The sequence below is a fragment of the Equus przewalskii genome, chromosome 2 (genome assembly GCF_037783145.1).
Source record: "Equus przewalskii isolate Varuska chromosome 2, EquPr2, whole genome shotgun sequence".
NCBI classification, from domain to species: Eukaryota; Metazoa; Chordata; class Mammalia; order Perissodactyla; family Equidae; genus Equus; species Equus przewalskii.
In genome coordinates, this window is record NC_091832.1 from 65784769 (window position 1) to 65811600 (window position 26832).

Sequence of the window (26832 nt, forward strand, 5' to 3'; positions counted from 1 at the left end):
AATCAGTGTTAGGCAATAATAGCATAGCAGAGGGCGGAGACGGATGGAAGAGAGGAAGAGAAAGATTAATCTTTTAAATAAATAAAATCAAGGAAAGACAAGGGCTGGGGTTCAGCCTTATAACTAGTAAACCCCTGAAGAGGAAGCCCAGACCACCTTAACCGATCGGAATTCGGGCGTCTGGGGTCTCAGGACCACCCCTGGGCGATGCTCGGGACGGCGGTACCGGTCCGCCCGGGGACGCAGACAGGGTAGACGGAATATGCATCTCCCCAGATCCGGGAGGGGGCGGAGCCTCGGCCAGCCCGGGCTCCGGGTCTTAGGGGGCGGGGCATGGGCGGAGCCTTTTCCCTAAATTAGCGGGCCCGCGGCTGCGCGGGGGATCGGATTGGTGGCTCTTGACCTCGGAAGTAGTCGGCGGCGCTCGGAAGCAGCGGCGGGACGCGGGAGTCGGCGGGCTCTGAGACTGCAGGATGGTCGGAGGCGGCGGGAAGCGCCGGCCCGGCGGGGAGGGCCCGCAGGTACTGCGGCAGAGGCTGTGCGGGCTCGGCCGGCCGCCTTGGGTGATGGCCGGGGCAGCACAGTGCGTTTATCCAGGAGTCATTGAGCGCCTGCTGCGTGCCCGGGAACGGCGGTCGGCTCCAGGGAGCCTGCCCAGGGCCGCTGCCGCCCTCTCTGCTGGGGTTTGGACCAGAGCAGTAGCGCCGTGACATCTTCTGCCCTCCTCCCCGTGCAGTCCTGGGGAAGCAGATTAAGACAACCAACGGCTCATTGGGTCACTCAGCCAGATTGATTGGAAACCGACAACTCCTGTCCCCGCTGCCCCACGTAGAGCCCCCAGCCTGGGGAGGCGGGGCACGAAGGAATGTACATTTTACTGTAACTTTTTTGTTGGCGTTATAGCGCTAATGTGTAGAAAGTGCTGTGGAACATTGAAGGAGGATTTAACAAGTCCCCGGGGAACGTTAAGGAAGTCTTTTAGGGCAACTCAGGTTTGAAATGGTTCCTGAAGGCAGAGAAGAGAATTAAGGGATGAGTGGAGAGAAGGTTTGGGCACAGCGGAGAGTTAGGCCTGGCTGGAGCCTGGAAGGTGGAAAAGTAAGAGGGACCTGATCAGAAAGGCACTCATGAGGGAGGGGGGTGTAAAGTATGTGCGTTTTCTCATGCTTTTATAGGATTTCAGAGGTTCTGTGACCACTGCAGTAGCAATAAAGAGAGTCGGGCAGGAAAGAAGTGTCGCTGTGATAGGTAGAGTTTTAGAAAAGTTACTCTGGCTTTAATATAAACTGGATGGGGTGAGGCTGTTAAGAGGGCTTAGCTGTTGGAGGGCCGTGGGCCTGGGCCTTTGTGTTGGGTCGTGCTTTCTAGGAACACAGGGGCGAGGCATAAGTGCAGCCTCTGAGGGGGACAGCTGTCCTACCTTTTAGTTACTGAGGATTTGGAGATGCTGAACTAGTGTGTGAGGTAAGGCAGAGCTGAGCGAATCCTTATCTCCCTTTGAAGGTGCAGCGAACCGCTTTGACAGTGACAGTATAAGAAATAAAATATCAAAAATGCAGATGAGTCTAAAGAGACTACAGCTAACAGTAATAGCCAGCATGTATATATTAGGTGCTAGGACTATTCTGTGTATTTTACAAATAATAACTTACTCCTCGTCACAACCCTATGACGTAGATACTACATACGCCCTTTGTGTCGTTGGGGAAACCAGGCACAGAGAGGTTAAGTAATTTGCTCAAGGTGACAGAGCTGGAAATCAGAAGAGTCAGGAGTCAGCCCAGGCAATCTAACCATTATGCAAAATTGCCTTTCAGCCAGGTAGATTAAGGCTGTTCTCTCTAACGTCTTAAATTTGAGCCAGTGTTTGAAAGTCCAACCAATGACAGTTATAAGAACAGGAGGGAGGATGGGGCAGGACTTGATGTGTCCTCCTGTTCCGTATTTGTAGTTGGAGAAGCAGCTTGAAGTGGTTGAAGCTGTGCTTGGGACCCAGCCTGCCTGGGTGTAAATCCCTGTTCTTCCACTTTCTAGTTAGGGACTTAGGGGAAGTTACTTCATTTCATTTGTAAAGTGTGAATGCTAGTGTCTAGCTTATGAGGTAGTTGTGAGGATGAAATGAGTTAATCCATAGAAAATGCTTAGAACAGTGGCCTGGCAGGTAGTAAGTACATAGTAAGTATTACTTATTGTTCTTACTATTATGATCATTATTACTGTTATTGTTTGCTATTATTATCAACATCCATTTTTGGATCCATATTTCAACAGCCTTTTTGTTCAATTTAATTTTTTTATGACCTCGGATAGACACGTTATAATTCTTGACATAAAAAACTTAGCGGTCAATGCGTGGTCCTCTTTTCCCTTATTTATTTAACAATGTAACAAACACCTGTGAACCCATTGCCCATCCCAACAACTGAAACACTGACAATAGCTCTCCATCCACCTGTGTTCCTCACTTGTCCTTTCTGCCGAACTTCTTCCTGTCACCCCAATTCAATGTAGCAACCAACCTGAATTTTATGTTTTCCCTTGCTGCCTATTTATAGTTTTATCATCTGTGAGTGTATGCTGAAACAATATTTATTTGTTGTTTTTGAACTTCATAAAAAGGCTATCATGCTGCATATAATCTTCAAGGACTTTTTTCTTCATTCAACATATTATTAAGCCTGATCCATATTGTTGTGTATAGCTATATTTCCTTCTCACTGAGAGTAATAGTCCATTGTTTGCAAGTCCTGGAATTATCCATTCTCCTGTCAGTAGGCATTTTCATTTGTTCTGTTTTCTGCTCTTAGATACAGTGTTATCAAGAACAGTCTTGTATGCGTTATGTGATTCATAAATAGATTTTATAGACTTTGAATGATACATACCTAAAGTGACATCAAAAACTTGAGCCTCTAGGGAAAATGGAAGAATATAAATACGAGACACATCTAGGTTAGAATTTTTCAACCTCAGCAATATGGACATTTTGGGCCAGAGAAGTGTTTGTTTGGCGGGCCTGTCCTGTGCGTTGTAGGATGTTTAGGAGCATCCCTGGTCTCTACCCTCGCTAAATGCCAGTAGCACTGCCGCTACCAAATTTATGACAATCAAAAATGTTTCCAGACGTTATCAAACGTGTCCCTTGGGGGGCAAAACTGCTGCGAGTTGAGAAGCACTGATGAAGGTGGAAAGGAAGAAAAAGGAAGGAACTTAATCCAAAAAGAAAGGATCCTGGTTCCTAGAAAGAAAAGGAGATTGCTATTTACAAAACTAAAGACAAGTAACCTCCAAGTGAGCATTTTGTCTCTACAGGAATTTATCCAATATCTAATACACATTATAGCACCCAGCGTACTTAACATAATGAACCTATATTGCAGAGAGATGTTAGAGGTGAGTTTCATAACACAGTCCTGGCATTAAAGGGCCTTTTCTGGAATAATTGTTTTAACTGGCAAATCCCCTTGTGTCCAATTATTTCTGACAATTTGCTTCTGGTGTGATCACTGAATGTTTCAACAAAAGGCACGATGACATCCTGTATACCAAGAGAAAGCATTCTCTTATTATTTCTCTTTTCCCGCTCGTTACCTTTTCTTTTTGTTTTTTGTCTTCTGTGTTTTCCTTATCTTAGAGAAATATATTTAAAGACTTGCTGTGTTGGGTCCCTCTTGCACTGTGTATTATAAGCTGTTCTTTCCCTTTTTTCTTTGCCCAAAAGAATCCCCATATTTTACTCAGAAATACCATTTATAGAGTGTTAAACATGTCTCTCATAGAGTGGGGTGAACAAAAGGAGCAATATTGTTTTGCAAGGAAAGTTATTGAAATTACTTTTGGAGAAACAAAATTTTGTGTGCCAATTTTCAGTGTGAAAAAACAGTTGATGTGAAGAAGAGTAAATCGTGTGAAGCTGATGTCTCCAGTGACCTTCGAAAAGAAGTTGAAAATCATTATAAGCTTTCTCTACCTGAAGATTTCTATCACTTCTGGAAGTTCTGTGAAGAACTGGATCCTGAAAAGCCAGCTGGTGAGTTGCTTCAGAATCGTTCTCCTGCTTCTACCAGTGGAAGCTGGACCAAGGCTCTGAACAGTTCATAGAAAAGGAACTTTTCAAAGATGTTTCTAATAAGAGAAGTATAAAATAATGCTATGATATGTCACTTTGATCTGTTTTACTGGCAGAAGTAAGTAATTTCACGATCTGCTTTGAGGATTTGAAGGAAAACAGGTGCTTTGGTATGTTGCGGGAGTGTTGGTATGACTTAGCAATTCCCTTCTAGGAGCTTGTCCTATGGATTAGGTGAACCAAAAATTATGTTCAATGATATTTATTAAAACAAAGTGGGAAATGGCTTAAAAGCCCATCAGTAACACATCTATTCAATGGATAGTCATCGTTTTAGAAGAACGAGGCCGATTTTTAGGCAATGATTAAAGTTTCACGCGTGAAATGTTTTAAGTGAAAAAGAAATGTATAGAGAAGGCTACTATTAGTATTTAAAAAAAAAATCAAGTATCCACATACACATCCCTGTATACTATCTGTGTGCTTATACCATGTCTGAAAGGATACACAGAAAACTGATAATGGTTGTGACAGTTACTTTTCACTGTTACCCTTGTGTACTGTTTAAATGTTTTAACATGAGTTAGGGTGAGAGAAGCACTCCTATATACTATTGATGGAAATGTATATTGGTAGATAACTGAATTTTGGCAGTATATCAAAAGATTTAAACTGTGTAGCAACTTATCCAAAAATATTCATGGCTGTATACAAACATGTTTTAGCAAAGATGTTCACTGAAGCATTGTTTAGAATAGTAAAAAAAGTTAGAAATGGTAATGTCTATTAATAGAATATATATCTATAATGGAATATGATGCAGCTCTTGAAAATTATGTAAAACATTTAATAGCATAGGAAGTTATTCAGAAATTTTAAGTGAGGACAGGATAGAGAACAAAAAGATGACAACAGCATGATCTCCCTTTAAGATATCTATATATCTTTTTATAAAGGAGAAAAATGTTATTACTGTATACCAGACTGTTAACCTTGTTATCTTTGGCTAGTGAGATGGATAATTTCAGTTTTTTTGTTATTTTAAAAATTAGTGCATGTTATCCTAAACTCTAGCTAAGCTCACCTGGTTTCCGCCTTCACATAAACTGTCTTCATGCTTTTATTTACGTTGTTACCTTTTCCAAGAGTTTTCTTCCTCTCTCCATATCCACCTCCTTACATATCCAGGTCTTGCCTGGAGTGCTTACCTCCCTCTTAGAGAAGCAACGAGGACCCATCTGATGTTGTAAAAGTGTACACTTGAACAGACTTCGTGATTCTGGTTTTATTTAATACTCCCCCTCTGTAATCTGTGAATGGAGAAAGAAGGTGGAATCATCCAGGACTAGGGTTGGCCAAATAGATTGTCAAGGAAGCAAAGGAATCCAGAGTGATAGTAGCTGAGATAAAGGGAAGGGGGAGGAAATATTTTCATTAAATGCATTTTTTATTAAATTACCTTCCTTAATACATACTCGTTTGCTATCTATCTTATCTCTCCCTTAATCTGAGTGTGCTACAAGTATTTGAGGCTAACAACAACGTAAGTAACGAGACAAGGTTAAGTGTGGGCATCTCTAATATACCCATAGAAATACAGAACAGTCTTGCTTTAGCCAAAATAAGAAACAGCAGGAATGTTTGATATGTGATCAGTGGTAAATTTAAGAAACTGTAAATGTAAGTGCCACATTTTCATTACTCTGACTTCTTTTCCATTCAGTGTTTATAAATAACATCTTCACATGTAACTAAAGATTTTCTTTTACTTTACTTTTACTCTTTGTTAAGACAGTGCTTAGAAATAGTTTACTAATGAAAGGCATTATTTCCTATCTGCCTCCAGAAAGTTATTGTCTAAATTTGTTTAATTTTTAGATTCACTTTCCGCAAGCCTTGGTCTTCGATTAGTGGGTCCTTATGATCTCCTTGCCGGAAAACATAAAATGAAGAAAAAATCAGCAAGCCTGAATTTTAACCTTCACTGGAGGTTTTACTATGATCCACCTGAGTTCCAGACCATTATTATTGGAGATGATAAAACTCAATTCCACATGGGGTATTTCAGGTAAATGATCTTTTCTTCTCTAAAATACAGCTACTGTCCTTCTAATGAGTATAAACAGACGTTTGCTGGCCTCACCCAAGGTGAAGGGCGTATTTGTTGCTTATTGGTGGCTACATGGGCTATCTGTTCTCGCTGTTGACCTTCTAACCTACCCGAGGATGGGTGAACTCTGTAGGTTTAACCTCAGTGGTTTCTCCTTTGTGTTATATATAAACTTTTTCTTCCCTTTTGGGTTCAGAACTCTTTTAGCCCAAGAAGATAATTTAGAGCAGCTGCTGTGACTTAAATTAGTCATTGCTTCCAAGGGCCATAGAATTAAGAGTGCACTCTGAAGTCAGGCTGGTCCTGCTGTTCATTATCTGGGTGACCCTGTGCTAGTCGTTTAGGGACTGTGACTTTCTGTGACTCAGTTTCCTTTCATAAAAATGAGGATAATAATTGTACATACCTAAGAGAAATATTAAGAGGATAAAATGGGTACATGCAAGATGGTTAGAATGTTAATAGAAGTAGCCTGAGGGGGAAAAATACATTGTGTACTAGTACTGGGAGAGACGCTGTTGTTTAAAGTGGAGATTAGGGCCGGCCAAGTGGTTGAGTTCGCGGGCTCCACTTTGGTGGCCCCAGGTTTCGCCTGTCTGGGTGCAGACATGGAAGTACTCATCAGGCCATGCTGAGGTGGCATCCCACATAGCGGAGCCAGAAGGACCTACAACTAGAATATACAATTATGTACTAGGGGGCTTTAGGGAGAAGAAAAAAAAAGTTTAAATAAAAAAATTTAAAAATACAAAATAAGTAAAATGGAGATTAACTGTAAGGTAATAGAGAAAGTACAGGAAATGTGCCAGGAGAAGCACTGTGCAGTAGAGTGCACACAGGGCTGGGAATTGAGTTACATGGGTTCTGCTTCTGGCTTTGCCATTAACTTACTGGGACTTTGGCTCAGTCACTTCATCTCTCTGTTAGTTTCCTCAATTGTAAAATAGAAGAATTTGGTCATATATATGAATTGGATCCTTTCACCCCCTAATGTTTTCTAATCCTGTCTGTCCTGTTTCTTTTTGTTTTTCCAAATTTTTTCCACAGATTATAAAACTGGGGTAGAGATGATCCTGTATAACCTCTTTCCCTGCTTCTTTTGACAGGCCTATTCTCCCTGTCTTTGTATTTAGTTATAAAAATAACTAGGTCCTAAGAATCTGAATTTTAGATTCTGTTATGTAAATAAGATTTATCGTAGATATTCCTGAGAAACTTAGAGCTTAAATGGGGCAAATTTTTTCCAATTTCTTAAAAGCATGCAGATAATTTATATTATCAGGAAGTAGAATTTATCAGCAACTAAATTTTTAATCTTTTGCTTAAACAGGGATTCTCCTGATGAACTTCCTGTATATGTTGGTACAAATGAAGCCAAGAAAAATTGTATAATTGTTCAAAATGGAGATAATGTGTTTGCTGCAGTCAAGTAAGAAAATACTTTATTTCAATCCCTCTCCTATTTATAAGATTTGTTTACAATTTTTGTACTATTAGGAATTGAGGTAATGCAAATTCTAAATTTCTAGAGATTATTTTTGTCTTTTGCAGATAATCTTATCCATACTTCTACCTTTCACCAAAAAAACCACCTCTTAGATAACTTCTATTTAATGAAAATATTAATCTTGACCTCAGTTGTCCCATGGTAAAATCCAAAGACTTTTTAGACATTTTTTTTTAACTTTTTATTGGGATTATGATAGTTTACAACCTTGTGAAATTTCAGTTGTACATTATTGTTTGTCACTCGTTAGACATCTTATTTTAAACACCATCATGAAGAGTTCATTCTCAGAACCCACTGTGTATAGTTCAAACGGAAAGGTTTAATCCAGGAGAGCAGGTGCTCGTCAAATCCTTGGAACGGCTGATGGAGCAGACTGAGCCTCCAGGAATGCCCGATGTGTGGCACAACTGGCTCCCCGATGGAGTTTGTGTCTCTGCCATCATCAAGATGCTGGGAAATCGAGAACTGCTGCCACATGACTGGCCCCAGGACCACATTGTCTTTGATATAACCTGTGCCCGTAAAAGGGATGCTCTGCCCTCTGCCTCTCAACTCCCATGAAGCCGAGGACCAGGTACTGAGATCTCAGCTGCAGCTGCTGCAGAATAATTGGATTCCTCTACAGCTGTGCTCACTGGTGGAAACAGCAGAAGCACAGCCTCCACCTGGGATCTCTTCCACCTTTCAGATTTCAAAGAATTGCATCTGCTTGGGAGAAGCTAGGTCCCATGTGGAGTCTGAGCTGAAGAATAGTATGGGAAATACAATAAGCTCTCATGTGGAAGGGGTTGCAATGCAGCTGAGTGAGCCAGTCCACACTATACCAGCCACAGACTTAGTTTGAAGCCATTTGTCAGCAGCTATGCAGTTTACATTATAATAAAATGAAGAAAGCAATCTTTATCATTTTAAATATATGAGTACGTCATGTTTTGTGTGACTTCTTTTAATACCCTATTATTTTTTTTATTTTTTTGCTGAGGAAGAGTCATCCTGAGCTAACATTGATTACCAATCTTCCTCTCTTTTTTTTTTTCTTTTTCCGCTTGAGGAGGATTTGCCATGAGCTAACATCTGTGCCAATCTTCCTCTATTTGTATGTGGGTCGCCACCAAGACATGGCTGCTGATGCGTGGTGTAGGTCTGTGCCCGGGAACTGAACCCCGGCTGCCAAAGGGGAGTGTGCCGAACTTAACCACTAGGCCTAGGGTGGGCCTCTAATACTGTATTTTTCAAAAGACTTTTGTTCCATGTAATTTAATAGTGCAAATTTGCAATAAACGGAATTCAAACTAAGCCTAATGCACCCACTAGACTGCTATGTACACACCATACATACCAGTGTATCTGTAGATGTCCAGAAAAGGATCTTCTTTCTCTTTCTCTTCTGAGACTTCAGAGTTTTACATAATATGTTGCTTGGCTCTGTTATATAGTTCTTACAGTACAGTATCTGTTATATAGTTCTTACAGTATAATTTATAATACTTATAATTGATACAGCTCCTTTAAGCCCTTCAGATTTAAGTTCCATCCGGGCAGCTTTCTTGTGTACAGTACCTGCCCCACAGTAGATGCTCCGTAAATCATTCACTCATTTGACAAATACTTTGGCATGCAAGAACACCTACGTTTTAATTAGTCTTAGGAAAAATCTTTTTAAAGAAGGATATAGTGGTTATCTAAAATAATCCAAGACTGTTCTGGTATTTTTTTAGCTTATTGGAGAACACAGAAAAGAAAGAAAAATACATTGGTGATAAGTTTGTAATTTAGGTGAAGACCAGCAAGTGAGTATTTGAGTACCTATTTCACTCAGTGTTTTCTGCCTCCGATTTGTCTCAAACATAGAGGTAAAAAGGTTATGATACTTTCCAAGTGTTATAACTGTTTAGTTTTTTTGGATCTTCCTTTACTTAAACGAACTAATCAGAATACTTAATTTAGTTTATTTCTATATCAGCCTGAGTAAAGTCTTTCAAGGCAGATCATTTATTATAAACAAATTGTATTTCATGCCCAGGGAAACTAGTTCTCTTCACACAAGATTTACTAGTACCCAGAGAAATGCAAATTCAGCTCGCACAGATGAGTAAAGATTAAATAATGGTAATACCCATTGTGGTTGGGGTCTAAGAAACTTTACTGATGTAAGGGTTAATGCTAAAACCTTTATAGAGAGCAGTTGGAATAAAGTTGTTTAAATATTTTTCAAAGATTTCTTGACAGATAATTAACATTGCCAGGTACTGTGCTAGGTAGACATTTATAATCTTAAATCAGCAATTCCATTTCTAGCTACTTATCTGAAGAAATTGTGGACAGGAACGCAAGTATGTGTGTATATTAGATTATTTATAAAAATGAAAAATTGGAAACAAAATATATCCAGCAATGGGGAAAATTAGATAAATGTAGAATGTCTGTACACTATAATACTAGGATGTTGATTTGTTGATTTGAAAAGATATTTGATACATTATGTGAAGAGGTTAAATAATAGTGTGGAATGATTCCATTTTCATATTGTCTATTGCACATAGAAATAGAGATATTCTCAGAATTTTAAAATATTTATCTTCAGACAACAAAATTACAAATGATTTTTTTTTCTGCCTTTTCGTCTGAAAATAATTGTAGCAATAGTTTTGACATCACAGACCTCCTGAAAGGTCTCAAGGACCCTTAGGGGTCCACAGACATACTTTGATAACTGCTATTTAGTTAATGGTTCAAACCTGACTGCATATCAGAATAATAAAATGTCATTTTGCACCAATGGCACAAAGGTAATGGTGGGTTATACTGTTGGCACCTTGACAGGAAGCAAGGCAGTAGCACGAAATAGCAGTCATTGTATTATTCACAGCATAATGCAAGTGTCATTTAAGAATGTCAGTGATGAAGCAGTAAAAATGTTAGAGCTCTCCCATTGAGTACACATCTTTTTAACATTCTGTGAGACAAAATGGGAAGTACATAGAAAGCACTCTGCATACTCAAGTATTATGGTTTGTCTCGAGGAAAAAGGTCTTGTGAGTCTGAGTTGTGAGCTGAACTTTTTTCCACTTGAGTGACTGACAAACTCTGGTTATTCAGACATGGGTGTTTGACAGACATTTTCTCAAACGAACCAAAGAATACAGCTGACTGTAGTTGTTGCCAGGGATAAAATTCAAGATTTCAAAGGCAAAAGTTAGAATTGGGGAAACTTACAACCACCATTGTGAGCCTGACAGCTTCTCACTACCTGAAGACTTTTCTAATGAGATTGTGGTGATACTAATGAATGTGGTTTCTTCATATTGTGTTATAATGGAATGAATTTGATAGGAAGAGTTTTAATATTTGGAAGATCTGCATAACTTAGTGAATCAATATTTTACAAATGACCATTGCAGGATTCATTCAGAGTTCAAGGTATCCCAATGGATTTAATGCAACAGAGTACAAAATGTTCATGGTGGTTGTTTCAGTTTGCAAATTGCGACTTTGAGCTTCATAAAGCAGGGTATTGGAGAGTAAGTTTGAAGCTGAGAGACAAAAGCTTAATAAACTGGTACAGAAGTAGTCATAATAATGTGATAAGTATGGGAAGACAACTAAGTGCCTTAAGTAGTGGTAGAAGTCTTCATAGAGAGAGGATATTTTATCTAGGTTTTGAAGAATGCATAAGAACTTACTAGAAAGAATGGAAAGAAGAGTGTTCTAGGTAATGGAACAGGATGTGCATGAAAGTATGAAAACAAGTGGCCCAGAGTACAAGGCCTATATGCCATGCCAGAGAGATTGCTTCACCTAGGCCTGACGTGATCGATTTGCTTTCTGTGGCTGATGTAAATGTATTCTCTTGATACCAGCAGCCGGTTATGACTGAAAGTAACTTTTAGTGTAACCATGTGTGTTGTAATCAGAAGACAGGGATTTTGGTGGTCTTGGCTTCTGTGGCACTTTAATCTGCTCATACTCATCCTGTGATCTTGGGTAAGATTATCCTCTGTGCCTCAGTTTCCTGATTTGTAACATGGGGATGAGAGGAGCACCCACCATGAAGGTCCTGAGCTCTTTACAGTGCCCAGCCATAGCAGACTGTCAAGGTTAGTGGTGAGCAGAAGCCGGTTTCATCCTGGGAGGCTGGTAGTGGCTACAGAGGAAGAGGATTGACTTGTGTGTCCAGCTGAGTGCTGCGTGCAGCTCTTCATTTCACTCTTGGCCTTCTCCTCTGCTGGTAAAAATCAACCTGCTTGTGATAAAACCTAAAACTATTTCTGTAACTAACTGGCATTAATGTATTGTACTATTCACATACCTTTAAAAATAATTTTGGATTGTGCTTTTGTATAAGCTTATAATAGTTTTGCTTTCCTTTTACATTTTCTAAATTTATCTCAACAGATTTAAAAGTAACATTTTAAAAAATCTTAAGTATTCTAAGTATCCTCTGGCTCTTTAAAAATTCAAAATCCTTTTTGGTGTCTACATACTGTTTTTTTCTGTTATGCCAGGCTTTTCCAAAGCAGTTTGCCATATCTTAATATCAAGTGATGTCACTTAAAACTAGGCTTAATCTCAGGTTTTTGAAGATCCCTTATGTCATTATTGTAGATACTTCAGGGATAATACAAATTTGAATCATGTTTGCTGTTCTTGTGACTGGCAGCTTTTTATTGATATTGCTTTTCTCTTATTTGAAGAAATCTATTAGGGATTTTGAGAGAACTGTTGGTAATTATTCTGCAGTCTTTTTCTTGAATGGAATTTGATGTCTTTAAGTTAACTGCTTTAATTTCCCAAAGTCAGTGTACTTAGTACAATGGCCTGCATAATAATGAGGGCTTTGATTTCTTTTTCAGATTATTTTTGATGAAAAAACTTAAAGAAGTAACAGATAAAAAGAAAACTAGTCTCTTGAAAAACATAGATGAAAAACTCACAGCAGCAGCCAGAGAACTGGGGTACTCCCTGGAACAGAGAACGATGAAGATGAAACAGAGAGATAAGAAAGTATGATTTAAATCTGTTCGTCTCTGACAGTTTTGCTATTTGAACAGGGTTTTACTCCTCTCTTGATTCCTTTCCGCCTGCATCTAACCCTTCTCTTCTTTTCTCCTGCCCCATCCTAAGGAGAGCTGGACACCGCCCCTCAGGGCCTCCCTCCAGTGCTGCCTGGCACCTGGACTGCCAGAGGACAGCGCTGGAGCCGGGCCGCAGTGGCTCCTGTGGTGCTTAGAAGGGATGAGTCATGGGACACGATACTGCTGCGTGGTTGTATGACTCATGCCAGTATTGCCCACGTTTTTAATCTTGTTTACCAGTTACTCAGTTCATAGAATTGAGTGAAAGCAGCTTTGTACATAATGTTTACTTAAATTTCTTTTTTTAATGGCTAAGGTCTGTTGATTTAGTGCAAGGTATTTTTTGGAGGGGGGGAGGAGTGTTTTTGAAAAGGTATGCCTTAGAGTGCTTTAGTTAAGGGCCTCAAAGGTAGTTCTCTTTTGAGAGAGAATATGTATTAAGATTTGTTAGTTTTCTCCAGTAAATGTGTGTATAAGCAGTCATCCGTGCTTTTTCCTTATTGATCACGTCAACATTTCTTTTTGCATGTCTCCTAACGCCTGCACTGAATGGAGTATTTTGTAAACAGCAAATACTTCTGGGTTTGGGATCCTTTTGGTTTTTCACTTAAAAATTCCAGAGTAAGTTACAACACAAGCTAGAGGAATTCTGCTTTGGGGTAAATAAGAATTCTGTTGGAGGTTGTTCTTACAATCTCTGGGGAGGAAGGACATTTATCACTGTGGAATTGAGGGCACCAGGTCTCCTCCAGCCTCTCACCATTGTCTGTTGTGGCTGGTTCATCTGAATGTTCTAGGCTAAATGACGTACTAGTTATTCCTGAGTAAACTAATGCTGGTAACTAAGTACTTCAGTGTACTTAGTTATTGAAAATGCTACTTAAGTGCCTTCTCTATCTTGACTCAGCTGCAGGGGTGATGTCCTGGTAAGTTACAGTCACTAAATTGCAATCTTAGCAATTGTTTTCCTTTAGTCCTAAAGACCAGAAATAGTTTCTAAAAATGTCCATTTGAGTGAGACTCATTGCAATAGGGCATTTTAAATTACTTCAAGATTTTATTTTGCCGTTTTACCTTTGTAGTTTTCATGGGGAGCCTCTTCCACCTTATGAATAGAAGGAAAAGGGTAGCATTTCTCGCCTCATTATGAATTCCTAATTTGTCTTGACTAAAGATTGAGCTTCTCTAGACAGAATAGCTGGTGGCAAATTCTTTATCAGAACCTTGTTTTATTTTTCAACCATCAACTAGAATCTTTTTCAGATGAGATGTCCTTAATTCTTCCCCATAATTATAAATAAGATATGATTGGGATTTAAATTTCATAGGTATATTTGTCCTGGCCCTGCCCCCATGAGGTTTTAGTATTTGTTCTTTTTACAAAAATAGCTGGTAAAAAACATAAATACAAAGAAAAAGAACTTAGAAGACAATCATGATTTTATCCTCCCAAAGACAATGTGTTGATGATTACACTTTCAGATCCTTTTCTATTCTATGTGTAAGTTTGTTCTTGTATTGTTATTGTGAGATCTTCATTTAATTCCTATTTTCTAGTCCTGAGAAAATCAATTCCACTAGTATATGTGAGTTAGTGACTTTGTCCTTACGGATGAGAGTCATATATTCATTCTAGCATAAAAGAGCACCGGATAATACACTAGGAATCATTGTACCTTATGCTAACGACACCTTGTAGTGCTTTGGAGTGTGAAGTCCTTATGAGTTACTTCACTGGACTTCTACAGCAAAGTAGGAACTAGCCTGTTTTATAAATTAGTAAATTGTGGTTTATAGAGGCTTTGTTCCTTGTCCAAAATCATAAGTGACAAATATGAGACCTAAATTCACATCTTTCATATTTAGCATTCATTCCAGTCCATCTTACTAATTGGCTGTATGCCACCTTACCTTTTCTTATACCTAGATTTCATCTTTAAAAATGAACACTGATTTAATGTTGCTGTAAATGAGGGTACATCATTCCATCCACCTCTGATTCTGAGGCCTCAGACTATCACACACCCTTGTACAGGGTTTTCCTAAGTTTGTAATGCTATTCTTCTTAATAAAAATAGGATTCCGATGCTTTGCTGGTAATTGATACCTCTTTATGCACAACTAGTACAGTTCCTCATCTGTGAAAAATGTGAAAATACATACTATGGTTTTTGTTGTGTGTCAGCCTGAGTGGGGAAGAAGTCAGTCACTGTGTCACTGTTTTCTTTTTCTTTCATTATCAGTACTATTTTATGACCTTTTTATATTTATGAATATATTATGATTATCACTTCATATTGCTAACTTGAAGATCTACCTCATAATTTTGAGTGGCTGCAGAGCACTATGCTTATCTTTAAAGTTTAGTTTGCTTAAAACTTCTCACAAATAGAGATACCCCTGCCATAAATAACCTTTTATACCGTTGTTTGCATGCTTGTCTGATTATTTCCTTAGAAGAGATTCTTAGACATAGTATTGCCAGACCCACAGTGGCTGTGTGTGTGTTTTGTTTTTCTTTGCTTGTCTTTAGTTTTGTGGTGCTTTTATTTTCATTGTTTGCAAAACTGCCTTCTGTGAGTTCCGCTAGTTTACATTCCCACCGGCAGTGCTGGGTGCCTGTTTTCCCCAAATCCTCGCCAGTCCTAGGTAGTGTCAGTCTTTTTAGTCTTTTCCATTCTGATAAGTAAAAAATAATATGTCATTGTTTTAATTAGCATTTCTTTGATTATAAAGGACATTAAATATTTTTCATTTATCTGCTAGCTGCTTGTATTTCTTTTGTGGACTTTGCCCATTTTTCTATCAGGGTTAGAATTAGTCTTTTCTTACTTCTGTTTAATTTGGGCGTTAGTCTTTCCCTTACTTGTAAGACTCTTTTATAGTTTATATACATTAATCTTTTTTATGAATTTTATCGTTATATGTGTATATTGCAGATGTTTTTCATCAATATATCTTATTTGTCTTTGATTTTTACTTGATAGATTTTTTTGTATCTTTATGTAGTCAATCTATAATTCTTTTCCTTCTGCAACCCAAAATTATAAAAAATATTTGCTTTTACTTCTAGTAGTTTTATGGTTTTATTTTTACATTTAATACTGAAATCCAACTACAAATTGTCTTGGTATAAAGGGTAAGATATAACATACGTGACTTCAATTGTTTTCTCCCAAATGGTGAGCAGTTGTCTGAGAACTTCTTTTGAATAGTCTCTCCCTTTTGTTGCTTAATAAAAGATAGTGAAAGAAGCAAGAGAGTGGGAGAAGGGGAGAGATTAGAGTGAAAAGAGTTTTAAGATACAAAGAATCAGGTGAGAGGACTTTAAGAGTTTATTTTTGGAGTTGTGTTCTTCTCTGTTGGGAATGTTCACTGACTTTGTGCAAAAAGAAGTGAAATTTTGAAGTGAATGTTTTGTTAAGGAAAGACTGAAGAATGATGCCACTAGTGTGAATAAGAAGACTGTAGAGTGGAGGGATTATGTTAGAGGTGGTGGCTGGGCCTGTTTTTGTCTTTGAAGATTACCACTTAATAAGAAGCTCACTGGTTATGTTATTTGCCTGCATAATGGACACCACAAAACTAGAAACTGCCCTATTTTGGGGAAGTTTGCAAACAAGCCTGAATTTTCCAGGTAAACATAGGGGACCTGAATTTGGCAGGCTGGATGAGAGGAATTCTGTCCTACCACATCTTCCTGCTACAAACTATTCCTTCTTCTTTTAGGCCCAGTTCCTTATGCTTTCTACCTAGAAGATACTGTGATCTTAGAGGAAACTGATATTCTGGCTTGCCTCCTGTAATAGGATGCATGGTGTTCTTCCCTAACCAAGCAGGATGCAGACTTCTAAATGACTGACACAATTAATAAAAGCCAGTTATTCCACTGTTTTATAATTTAGTGCTTCACTTTTAGCTAATTTTAAAGAAAGAATATTAAACTTTTGCTCTGGAGTCCAAATTTACTGAAATAAAGTAATCATTGAATATTATATTTTGATAGAAGTGTTGAGGGTTTGTGTGTGTGCTTTGTTTTTTGTTGTTTTTGTCTGTTTACCATGATTAAATTTTGTTTATTTTTTCTTTTCTTTAGGTTGTGACAAAGACCTTTCATGGTGCAGGCTTGGTTGTCCCAGTAGATAAAAATGATGTTGGGTACAGAGAGCTCCCTGAAACAGATGGTAATGTGTTTCTTTTGTAAACACGTATGTATGTGTATATATATATTAATATATGTGAAGGAAGGTTTCCTTATACTGAGAAATAGGTAAGTATGGATGCCTTTTGTGGGACAGTCACTAGACCTTAGTGATAAAGAGCAATCCTAGCTTATAGGGTCAATCAGGCCTGAATGAAACTGGGTTTGTAGTTGTGTAACCTTAAGCAAATTATTTAACCTCACTAAACCTTGTCTTTTTCATCTGTAAAATGGTTAATAATAGTGAATACCATTCATAGGGGTGTTTGGGGTATTAAAGAGTATGTAATGTGCTTACCTGGTGGTCTAGTTAAGATTCAGCACTCTTACCACCAAGGTCCGGGTTCCTTTCCTGGTCTGGGAACCACACCATCCATCTGTCAGTTCTCATACTGTGGTGGCTGCATGCTGCTGTGATGCTGAAAGCTATGCCACTGGTATTTCAAGTACCCAGCAGGGTCACCCATTGTGGACAGGTTTCAGCGGAGCTTCCAGACTAACACAGACTAGGACGAAAGACCTGGCTTCCCACTTCCAAAAAAATTGGTCATGAAAACCCTATGAACAGCAGTGGAGCAGGGTCTGATACTGTGCTGGAAGGCGAGAGGATGGCATAAAAAGACCGGGCAGGGTTCTGCTCTGCTGTACACAGGATTGCTCAGAGTCGGAATTGACTCTATGGCACTAAAAACAACAAACATGCTTAGCACAGTGCTTGCCTAATAGCGCTTAAAATATGCTAGTTATTTTTAAGAGTTTAAAGAATTTTAACCTATTGCCTTACCTAGGTTACTTTTTCTCAACTATTGAGAACTTTTGATGTTACAGTCAACTTATAAAATAGTAATTTTTGAAATAGTATGCATTTGTGCAGTCCTTTGTGAAAAAGTTTTCAATAGTATGTAAGACTAAGCTTTCAGAAGCCCAAGATTCTGATCTTCATCTATAAGTGTAAAAACTCTTTGAAAATGGACTATTCATACACAAAATCTAATTATTGCTATGTTCGCAAAAAGAGAATCAAATCACTTCTGAACTTGCTCCTCCCCTCCATCCCCTCTCACTTTGAACATCCCTGTTGGCATTCCCTTATTTATAAAACTTAGACGGAAATCAAAACTAGCACTTCCTCAAGGAAGAACCAGGTATTCCTGCCCAACACATACAATGTTGGCCATCCGTTTTTCAGAACAGAACTAACCAGCCTTGGTTGTTAGTCTCTGGGGTTGGGACCTGAAAGTCTGCATTCTTAACCAGTTCTCTAAAGCAGCTGTTCTCAAACTTTATTGTGCAGAGTCTCCAGCCAATAGACTGAGATGTCTTAAATCACCACTATTCACATGTAACTGTTTTTGCTGCACCCCTACCACTTTAGAGGAATTCCAAGAGGAAAATGCATATGGCTGAGCTGTACCCTATGGTAGCTGCTAACCATATGTGGCTATGGAGCACTTCAAATGTGGCTAGTGCAGTTGAGGAGCTGAATTTGTAATTTTGCTTCATTTTAGTTCATTTAAATTTAAAAACTGGAACACTGGTAAATTTTATATTGATTATATGTTGAAATGATACGATTTGGGGTATATCAAGTTAAATATCTTAAAATTTCATGTTTTTTAATATGGATACTAGAAAAAGTTTAATTACCCATGTGGCCTGCATTCTATTTGTTGGACAGGCTAATCTGTCCCATAATCTCCTCCCTGAAGCCAGAGGTAATCTGATGGGGAAGGAATGAAGCTCTGGCTACTTGCCATTCAGTCTTTTGCTTCTGGGCTAATCTTCTCTTCTGCATCTCTGTGCACTAATCCATTGGAAGCTTTAAAAAGCAGAATTACTGTCTTGTTTGGGAAAGGTTGAAAAAATTTGTTATAGAGATGGCAGTCTCTCAAACTTCAGGGGTGGCGGGTATTAAATTGTAGTGCCCTGGAGTAGACCCCTTACACTCCCCTGGTTGTGGTTCTGGGGTTTTTTTTGTCCAAGATCATTTTTATTTACCTCTGCTTTTTTCTAACATGCTAGACATTCGATCCTTCTTTGGTTTAGTTATTTTTGAATGAGAAGTAGTAGCAAGACATAAAGTTAAGAACCGAATGTCATCTTGCTCTTGCGTTGTGTTGTTTGCCAGGGGGTGTAATTGATTGGCAGTTTGTCAGTGTACAACAGTGTTCAGCAAATCACAATTAAGTTTGTTCCTAACCAGTTTCCCCTTTGAAGCTTCTTACACATAACATTTTAACCTGGCAAATAAGATACCATTCACTGAGCAATTCATAAATGTCACGATTGACTATATCAAGTGATATATACACAATATTATTTAATACTCACCCAACTCTTTAAAGTAGGTCTTATTCCCATTTTCAGGAGGGAGCTGGATCTCAAACTTGGGTCTTTCTGAATATAGAGTGCTTACCACTACCTAAGGAATAACTGCTTAGCTAGTTGCCTAACTTTCTTGACACAAACACCATGGCTTAGCTTAAGTATTCCAGTTTGTGGTAATAGCAGGGATAAAATAAGAATTAAGTACTGAAGCTCCTTAATCATTGAGTGTTTTGAGTAGTAACATTTAAGGCTTCATTTTTGAGTAGTTAATTTAAGGCTGCATTTAGATATTCTTTAAGTTTGGGCTTCTGTTAAGTGGATTTTTGTAGGATGTTTTATTGGTGGAAGAACATATTTTCTCTCACACTGGTGGTGAGCTGAATATTTTCATCTCTGTTCTTTAATATTTTTCTAGATTAGTAATTCTTGTAAATTGTTTATTCTTTTCTAGTCCGTATATGACTTGCCAGGGGTGAAAATAGAAAATGATTCCATAAAGTGATAAACTTTAGATTATTTGCTAACAGAAGACAGAGGTCTTCATTTTCATGCCAAATCTAATTGATTTGTAGTGGCTGCCTGGAGCACTGTGGTGAGAGAGATTCTAAGGGTCTCCATCAATTAGTTCTGTCTTCTGTAGATAGAAGGAGGAAACCCTTATTTTCCATCCTTAAGGAGGTTTTTGAAGGAAGCCTGATCTATTTCCTGGAAATGATTGCCATTGATTTTTTTTCTGAAGAAGAAAAAAAAGGGAGTTTATTAAGCTTATATAGAATTACTTAACTTTTAAAAGATTTCAGACCAATAATTGTCACTACTATTTTATAGTCAGGAACATAGGTGATAAACATAGTTTGTCCAATGTGATAATGATCTACCGAAGGTGGGAAAGGGAACAAAACACACTTTGTGACCTCACGTACATCATGCATTCTGTTTGGTCATTACGACTGAAGCAACCAAATGATATTCATATTCTGACGTTACGAGCCCTAGTATATCTTTTCCACCGTTGATAATCTTATACTTTGTATTTGTAGTTAATAGCAATAGAATATTGTGCCTCTTACCTATAACTTCACATGATGTATCATTCTTAGATGGGATTGTTCACCAACCCTCCTCTCCCCCAGTAGAGCAGCCTCATTGTTTAGAAATGTGTTTTGTTGGTTTGTTTAATATCCATTCTTTTCATTATTGGATTATCCTCAAGGAAGTAGTTTGTCAAAAAGGACATCTAATTAGATATTATTCAGTACCTTCATTCCCACATGCAGCCTGCGATCTGAGACACATTGGCATCCAGAAAGTAGTGAAGAATAATGATGAAAGCCAAAATAGAAATGTTAAGTCACTGGTTTTTTTATTTAGATAAATGTTAGAAATTTTCTCTGTGTTCTTCAAATTACACTTTTGCCATGGCCACCTTCCCCCTCTTTGGTACAGGTTTAATTCTGCAGTGATTTCTTGTCTCTTATATTGTCTTTTTCTGTATTTTTTTTTTAAACAAAGTAGGGCAAAAAAGAATAAACTTTGTTTTTTAAAAAAATCCAGCTCCTAACATAGACTAGCCCACAGCTGGGCTCCATAAGGTCTCTGTCGCCATATTCTTTTGTGTTTTTTGCAACTATTTAAAAATGGAAAAACATTCTTAGTTTGCAGGCAGTTAAAACGGGGTGGGCCGGGTGTGGCCATAGTTTGCAGATCCTGGGACTAGCCAACTGAATACCTTTGAAAGCTGATATAAAATCCTGATTACAGTTAGATCCATTATGAAACAGTCACACTTTGCTAAGACAAGAAATCTTTTTTGTTAAGCTATATTTATTCTTAAGTAGAAAACTGTAAAATTGCCGTTCCAAATTATAGTGCCATCTAAGGTGGCATCAGTTGTAGTAGTACCAAAAGTCATAAGAGGAAAAACCCACCTCAGGCATTTTACCTTTGAAGATGGTTATAGTCTTTTTCTATCATTGATTTCTTTCAGCCAACCTCAAGAGAATTTGCAAGACAATTGTTGAGGCAGCAAGTGATGAGGAGAGGCTGAAAGCTTTTGCTCCCATTCAGGAAATGATGACTTTCGTGCAGTTTGCTAATGATGAATGTGATTATGGCATGGGGCTTGAGTTGGGAATGGACCTCTTTTGTTATGGTTCACACGTGAGTAAAAACATCTCCACCTTAGAACCACCATCAAACCTCTCTCTCCTCTCCCCGCTCCTTCACACACAACCACCCCCCACACCCCCTCATGCATGCACATTCATCCCTGAGTACTAGCGTGGGTAGGATGTGGATTCAGCTTGCATTTCCAAATGAACTTTTTGAAGTGATTAAGCAGATGTTCTAAAAAATACTCATTTGAAATTCATCTGGTGTTCTGGCAAAGGTGGATAACCGAGATTATTTGCCTTCAGGTTGACATTAAAGTGAACTTAGGATGCACGTTCCAGGGATTTGCCCCCTAGTTGGGTATGTTGAGGGTATGCTAACACACCTTGCCTAAGGGCTCCATTTCATTTTCTGTTGTGCTTACTCAACTGTGGTTGCCTCATAAGTCAAAGAAGCAATAAGGTGTAGTGGCTCTACCATGTTTCTGGGACTAAACTGTTAACTCATATCTTCCCCACTTAATAGTTGTGTCAGATGGGCAGTTTTTCCAGCACCTTTGTTTCTGTCACTTTACCTATAAAATGTGTCTGTACATGCTCACACAGACCATTTAATTCTCATTTAATCTACGATGCCACCTACGAAGCACAGACAGGTAAACCATCTTGCTCTCTTCACACAGACAGCCTGGTTTCAGAGGCAGTGTCTAAATCAATAATTCCCAGACTGTAAAGTGTATAGGAATCACCCGAGATATTAAAATGCAAACTGTTTCAGTGGATCTGGGGTAAGGCCTGGGGTGAGACTGCGTTTCCGACATGCTTCCGGGTGATGGTAATGCCACTGCTCGGCAGACCATACTTGGAGGAGCAAGACTAAAGACTAGCAGCAGTTCTCTGACTTTAACAGGCATCAGAATCATCTGGAGGGCTTCTTCAAACACAGATTGGTGCACCCCTCACACACCAAGTTTGATTGAGTTCTTGGATGGGCCCTGAGAATTTGTATTTCTGACAAGTTACCAAGTCAGGCTGATGCCCCTGCTCAGGGGAACCCATTTTGAGCCATATAGGCTCCCTCCTATATGGTTGTTATCAGTAAAAATGTCAAAATGTTTAACAACCAGAGTGACCATCATTGATCAACTAGAGTAGTGCTTGGCCTGTCAGAAAAGGTGAACCCTGCTTAATAGGAAGCATGATTGTTGTGAGAATTAAATAACATATAAGAATTTATGAAAAGGTTGAGCACAATCCTTAGCACATAGTAAATGCTAATAAATGTTTATCAACAAAAGCGTTGCCCGGTGGTCTTCTAGGGTATATGTAATAGTGGTCTAAGTCACTTGATAAGCTAAAGGCAGTGACTTAAGAGATGGAGTGGTTACATGGTGGGTGGGGGAGAAAAGGAATTTGAAGATAAAAGGGAGTAGGTGTGATGTGAAAACTCACATTGAGCATTCCTGTCCTTATAGTATCAACTAAGGAAAATAACGATTAAAATCTTAACTGGTGGGGATACACTGAAGAGAAGGAAAAAGCATTTGATCGTATAGTTTGGGGCAGAAAAAGGTTGATAAACCATTGTCTAAGGGAATAGGGAAGCTTAAGATTTTAACTTGGTTTTATGAAATGCCTTTAGTCATTTAGAGCTAAATGACTCTTGGACAGAATGCCAGGTGCCTGTCTCAGAATTCTCTGTTCCTAATCAATTGAGAGTAGCTGAAATGATTTAGGGAGTATGCTTTGTTATAAGTGCTTTTTCAGTATGTTTTCTGCTACTTATTAGGGCATCTGCTGTATTCTCTGCTTAATGTTACATTTTATTTTTCAGTATTTTCATAAAGTTGCTGGCCAGCTTTTACCTCTTGCATATAATCTGTTGAAGAGGAATCTCTTTGCAGAAATTATTGAAGATCATCTGGCAAACAGAAGTAAAGAGAACATAGACCAACTTGCAGTATGAGTGAGAGTTGTCTTTCTTTGGTGTACAGTATTTTAAAGCATTAATATTAAACATGATTTTTTTGTTAAGGAATACATGAAATAAATTGATGGAAACATTTACTAATAACTTTTATAAAGCTCTTCTTGCCTGGTCTTCTTTCATGTGCAAACAAATGGCAGTGAAATCATCTAAATGGTGACGCCCAGTCACATTCGAAAGACAACCAGTCATCCTCTAACATGTCACAGGAAGTCACAGCCTATGGCTGCAGATAACTAGACTGTCCTCTCCTCCCCGGGAGTCCTGTTTCAATAGTTAACATATGGGCAATAGGAATTTATTCAAAATTTGAGTTAGTAATAGCTGTAGCTTTAAGGATTGGGTTATAGGGGGTGGGGAGGACACAGGGGACATAAACTTAAGGAAACTGAAGACACCCTAGCCAGCACTCTCCCAGACCTGTGGAAATGGCATTTCAAGTGTCTTCAGGTGACTGATATGTATCTTCCTCACCAGTAGTCCAGTTATTCCATTAGGTATATTCTTTAAAACAATTCTCCTTTGACTCAGTCTTTATTTAGTAATCAATATAGCATAGTATATTGATATAGTAATCAATATACCATTAATTTAGATTTTCGAGTTTTCCATTGCAAATTATTTCATTGGATTTCCAGTACAAATCTCTGGATAGCTGTGTTTTACCAGATTCAGATTGTCCTTAAGCCTGGCAAAATGTCCTTCACCTTAAAAAATAGCAAACCATGAAATACAAAATAGCAAACTTTGCAGATGACTAAAGAGCCTATAAGCTTTTTACCCTTAATATGAAGTTGAAAGTAGAGACTTCAGCTAATCTAGTTTAACCCCTGACCTTTTGTAGAAGATTGACTTGACCTCCTCAAAGAGTGTCTGTTGGATAGTCAGTCTCCAAAGTTACTGTCAGCTGTCTCCTTAGAACAGACTTGAGATATTCTTTTTGATATAAGGTATGAGTAGACTATTAAAAGGGAACACTTCCAGCTGGGATTTTTATTATGAGTAGCATGTCTCATCTCCCCAGTTAGGCTGTAAGGTTTCTAAGGACGTACATTTTATATGTCCCCTATAGTAACACAAACCTTTGAATATATATGTATTTGTTGGATAAAATGACCCTAACCCATGCCCCTCACTAAGCACCAGATAAAATCACACTTGGAAGATTTGGGAAACTTTTTTGACAAGATGCCCATGAGTTAAGGATTCCTGGCTTCTCAGACAACACAGTGTCTTCTGGGATCAAAAATCCCTTCTGCCACAGCCTACGATTAGCATCTGTTCTTCCTCCCATGGCCCGTGCTGCCTTTGTAGGCAGTTAACATGCTTTCTTCAAGAGAGACAGTTTGTATAATAGCTTAGCCAAAACTAAGAAGATCTTTACCTTCCCTTTCATTACTGTACAGGAACTTTTACACTTCCGATGGCGGGGTTTTAAGGAACTGCCACATTTTGGTAACCTAAGTATCTGCAGGTCCCGACCCCATCTGAACGCATTAGCTGGTTTGTATTAAAACATTACAGTAACAATTAGCTCACACTTTGATTAGTAAAGGTGATCAAATCACATTTGGTCTTAAAGTTTCTGAGGTGCGTCTTAATATTGGAGACAGTATCTATAAATAGTTAAATATCTTTTAAATATCGGTTATTCAAACAAATTCAGGTATCTTCCATTGAAACGATTTGCTTAGCTAGAAATACTAGATTCCTCTAATTTTGCCATTTGTTGATCCAACAGTCTCAAATGTATAGTTTCTAAGATTTTTTTCATATGCCTTCTTGTGATCAGTAATATGGATTCCAACAGGATTTCTTATCAAGGAACAAATGAAAGGGGACAAAAAGAGATCACTTCTCACCCACTCCTTATACGTAACATGAATGTGTACCTTCAGAAAGCTGAGTTTATCAGAGCCAAGATAGAATTTGGACACCAATGCCGAGAATACGGCAGTTATAATTTGGATATTATAGTTGTGAATAGGGCTTCCTGAGCACAACAGTCCTCTGAAATAACAACAAAGAAATGTGGATTTCCAATCTCAAACCCCAACCAGTTGTGTCAGAGGGCTAGTAACATGTTTCAGAAGGTAGTGACCTTTTTCATTAAAGAGCAAGCTCCTTACAGTACGATACCAAACATTCCTTTCTTACCTTTTTCCTTCCCTAAAGGCAGAGTCCATTGAAATCTAGTGTACTAAATATTTTTATGGACCTAGGATCTGGCCTTTCAATGGCTATAGTAGCTTCCGAATGCCAGCTATCTACTTAAGTTCTCTGAGATCACATTTTAAGTGCCTAGGCTCCTTCATGAATGAAGCACCTTGACCCAGTCAGAATTTAACAGAAAATCATTACCCAACTCAGATTTAGCTGAGCTTGCTCCTAGAGCTTAATAACAGTTTCTATGTAAACTTTCAAACACATACACAGAATGATATACCCAAGGAAAAAAATGAAAGCTATAAAACTTAATCTAAAATAAGCTATAAACTATGTTTCGTCTCCACAATGACACATCCCCTTGCACTAGCTCAAACCTTACTGCCTTAATGTCATTCTCTATACTACTCCTGTTATAATTCTACATTTCAATATCAATGATCCTTCCAATATCCTGAACCTCAGTTTACTCTCTCTCAGGGACCTAGACTAGGTCATTGAAACAAGGGCCGAGGGCCAAATCTGGCCCACTCCTTGTTTTTGTAAATAAAATCTATGGAGAAAAAGCCATACCCATTCATTTGCATATTACATATGGCTACAAAGCAGAGTAGTTGCAGCAGAGATTGTATGGCCCACAAAGCCTAAAATATTTACTCTCTGGCACTTCACAGAAAAAACTTGCTGACCCCTGATCTAGACAGTGCCCCACTTCAGCCACCAACTCCAAAGTCATACCCTAGACCTTGTCAGTACCAATAACAAAAACCCTCCCTAATCTCGATTTCAAGCATCCTGTCCAAATATCATCACCCATCTTTCCATCTCTCCCTCTAATACTACAATGCCAACACTTTTTCAACCCCACCATACCCTACAATTCATTGATCTAACAGCCTTTTTTATTGTTCTTCACTCCATATTCTTGTTTCTCTCTTCACAAAGCCCTTAGATTCCACTCTCCATCATTATAGTCACTCCCACATCTTCCACTCCACTGCCCCTCTCTCCATTATTAGTTGTACTTACGTTAGAACCTTAAGGCCTGATAAAAAGCCGCCTACTCCCACTCCTACTCAGTGTCAGGTGGCTGGAGAAAAAAATACAACTGACAACTGGTCTCATTCTAACCTCAAGTTGCTCAAGCTGCTGCCCATCAATCCTACTACCATCACATCTTTCCTCAAACATGCAACACCTCCCCTGCAATCCTCAGTGTATTTCACTATGAAAATAGAAGCAATCAAAATAACTTCCATAAAATATCACCACACT

General features: G+C 38.5%; 1 protein-coding gene across 2 annotated transcripts; it reads left to right on the forward strand.

Annotated features, from left to right (window-relative positions):
- The first annotated feature begins 164 nt into the window (after window positions 1–164).
- HPF1 (histone PARylation factor 1) lies at window positions 165–23488 on the forward strand. Of its 2 annotated transcripts, XM_008524906.2 has the most exons (9): window positions 165–521; window positions 3313–3393; window positions 3871–4030; window positions 5948–6137; window positions 7510–7608; window positions 12543–12693; window positions 16861–16948; window positions 21281–21453; window positions 23239–23488. In XM_008524906.2, exons 1-9 carry the CDS (start codon window positions 474–476, stop codon window positions 23368–23370), a joined length of 1122 nt encoding a protein of 373 aa, XP_008523128.1. In that variant the 5' UTR covers window positions 165–473; the 3' UTR covers window positions 23371–23488. The 2 variants fall into 2 exon arrangements, with proteins under 2 accessions (XP_008523128.1, XP_008523130.1); XM_008524908.2 differs by lacking the exon at window positions 3313–3393.
- Window positions 23489–26832: the final 3344 nt, after the last annotated feature.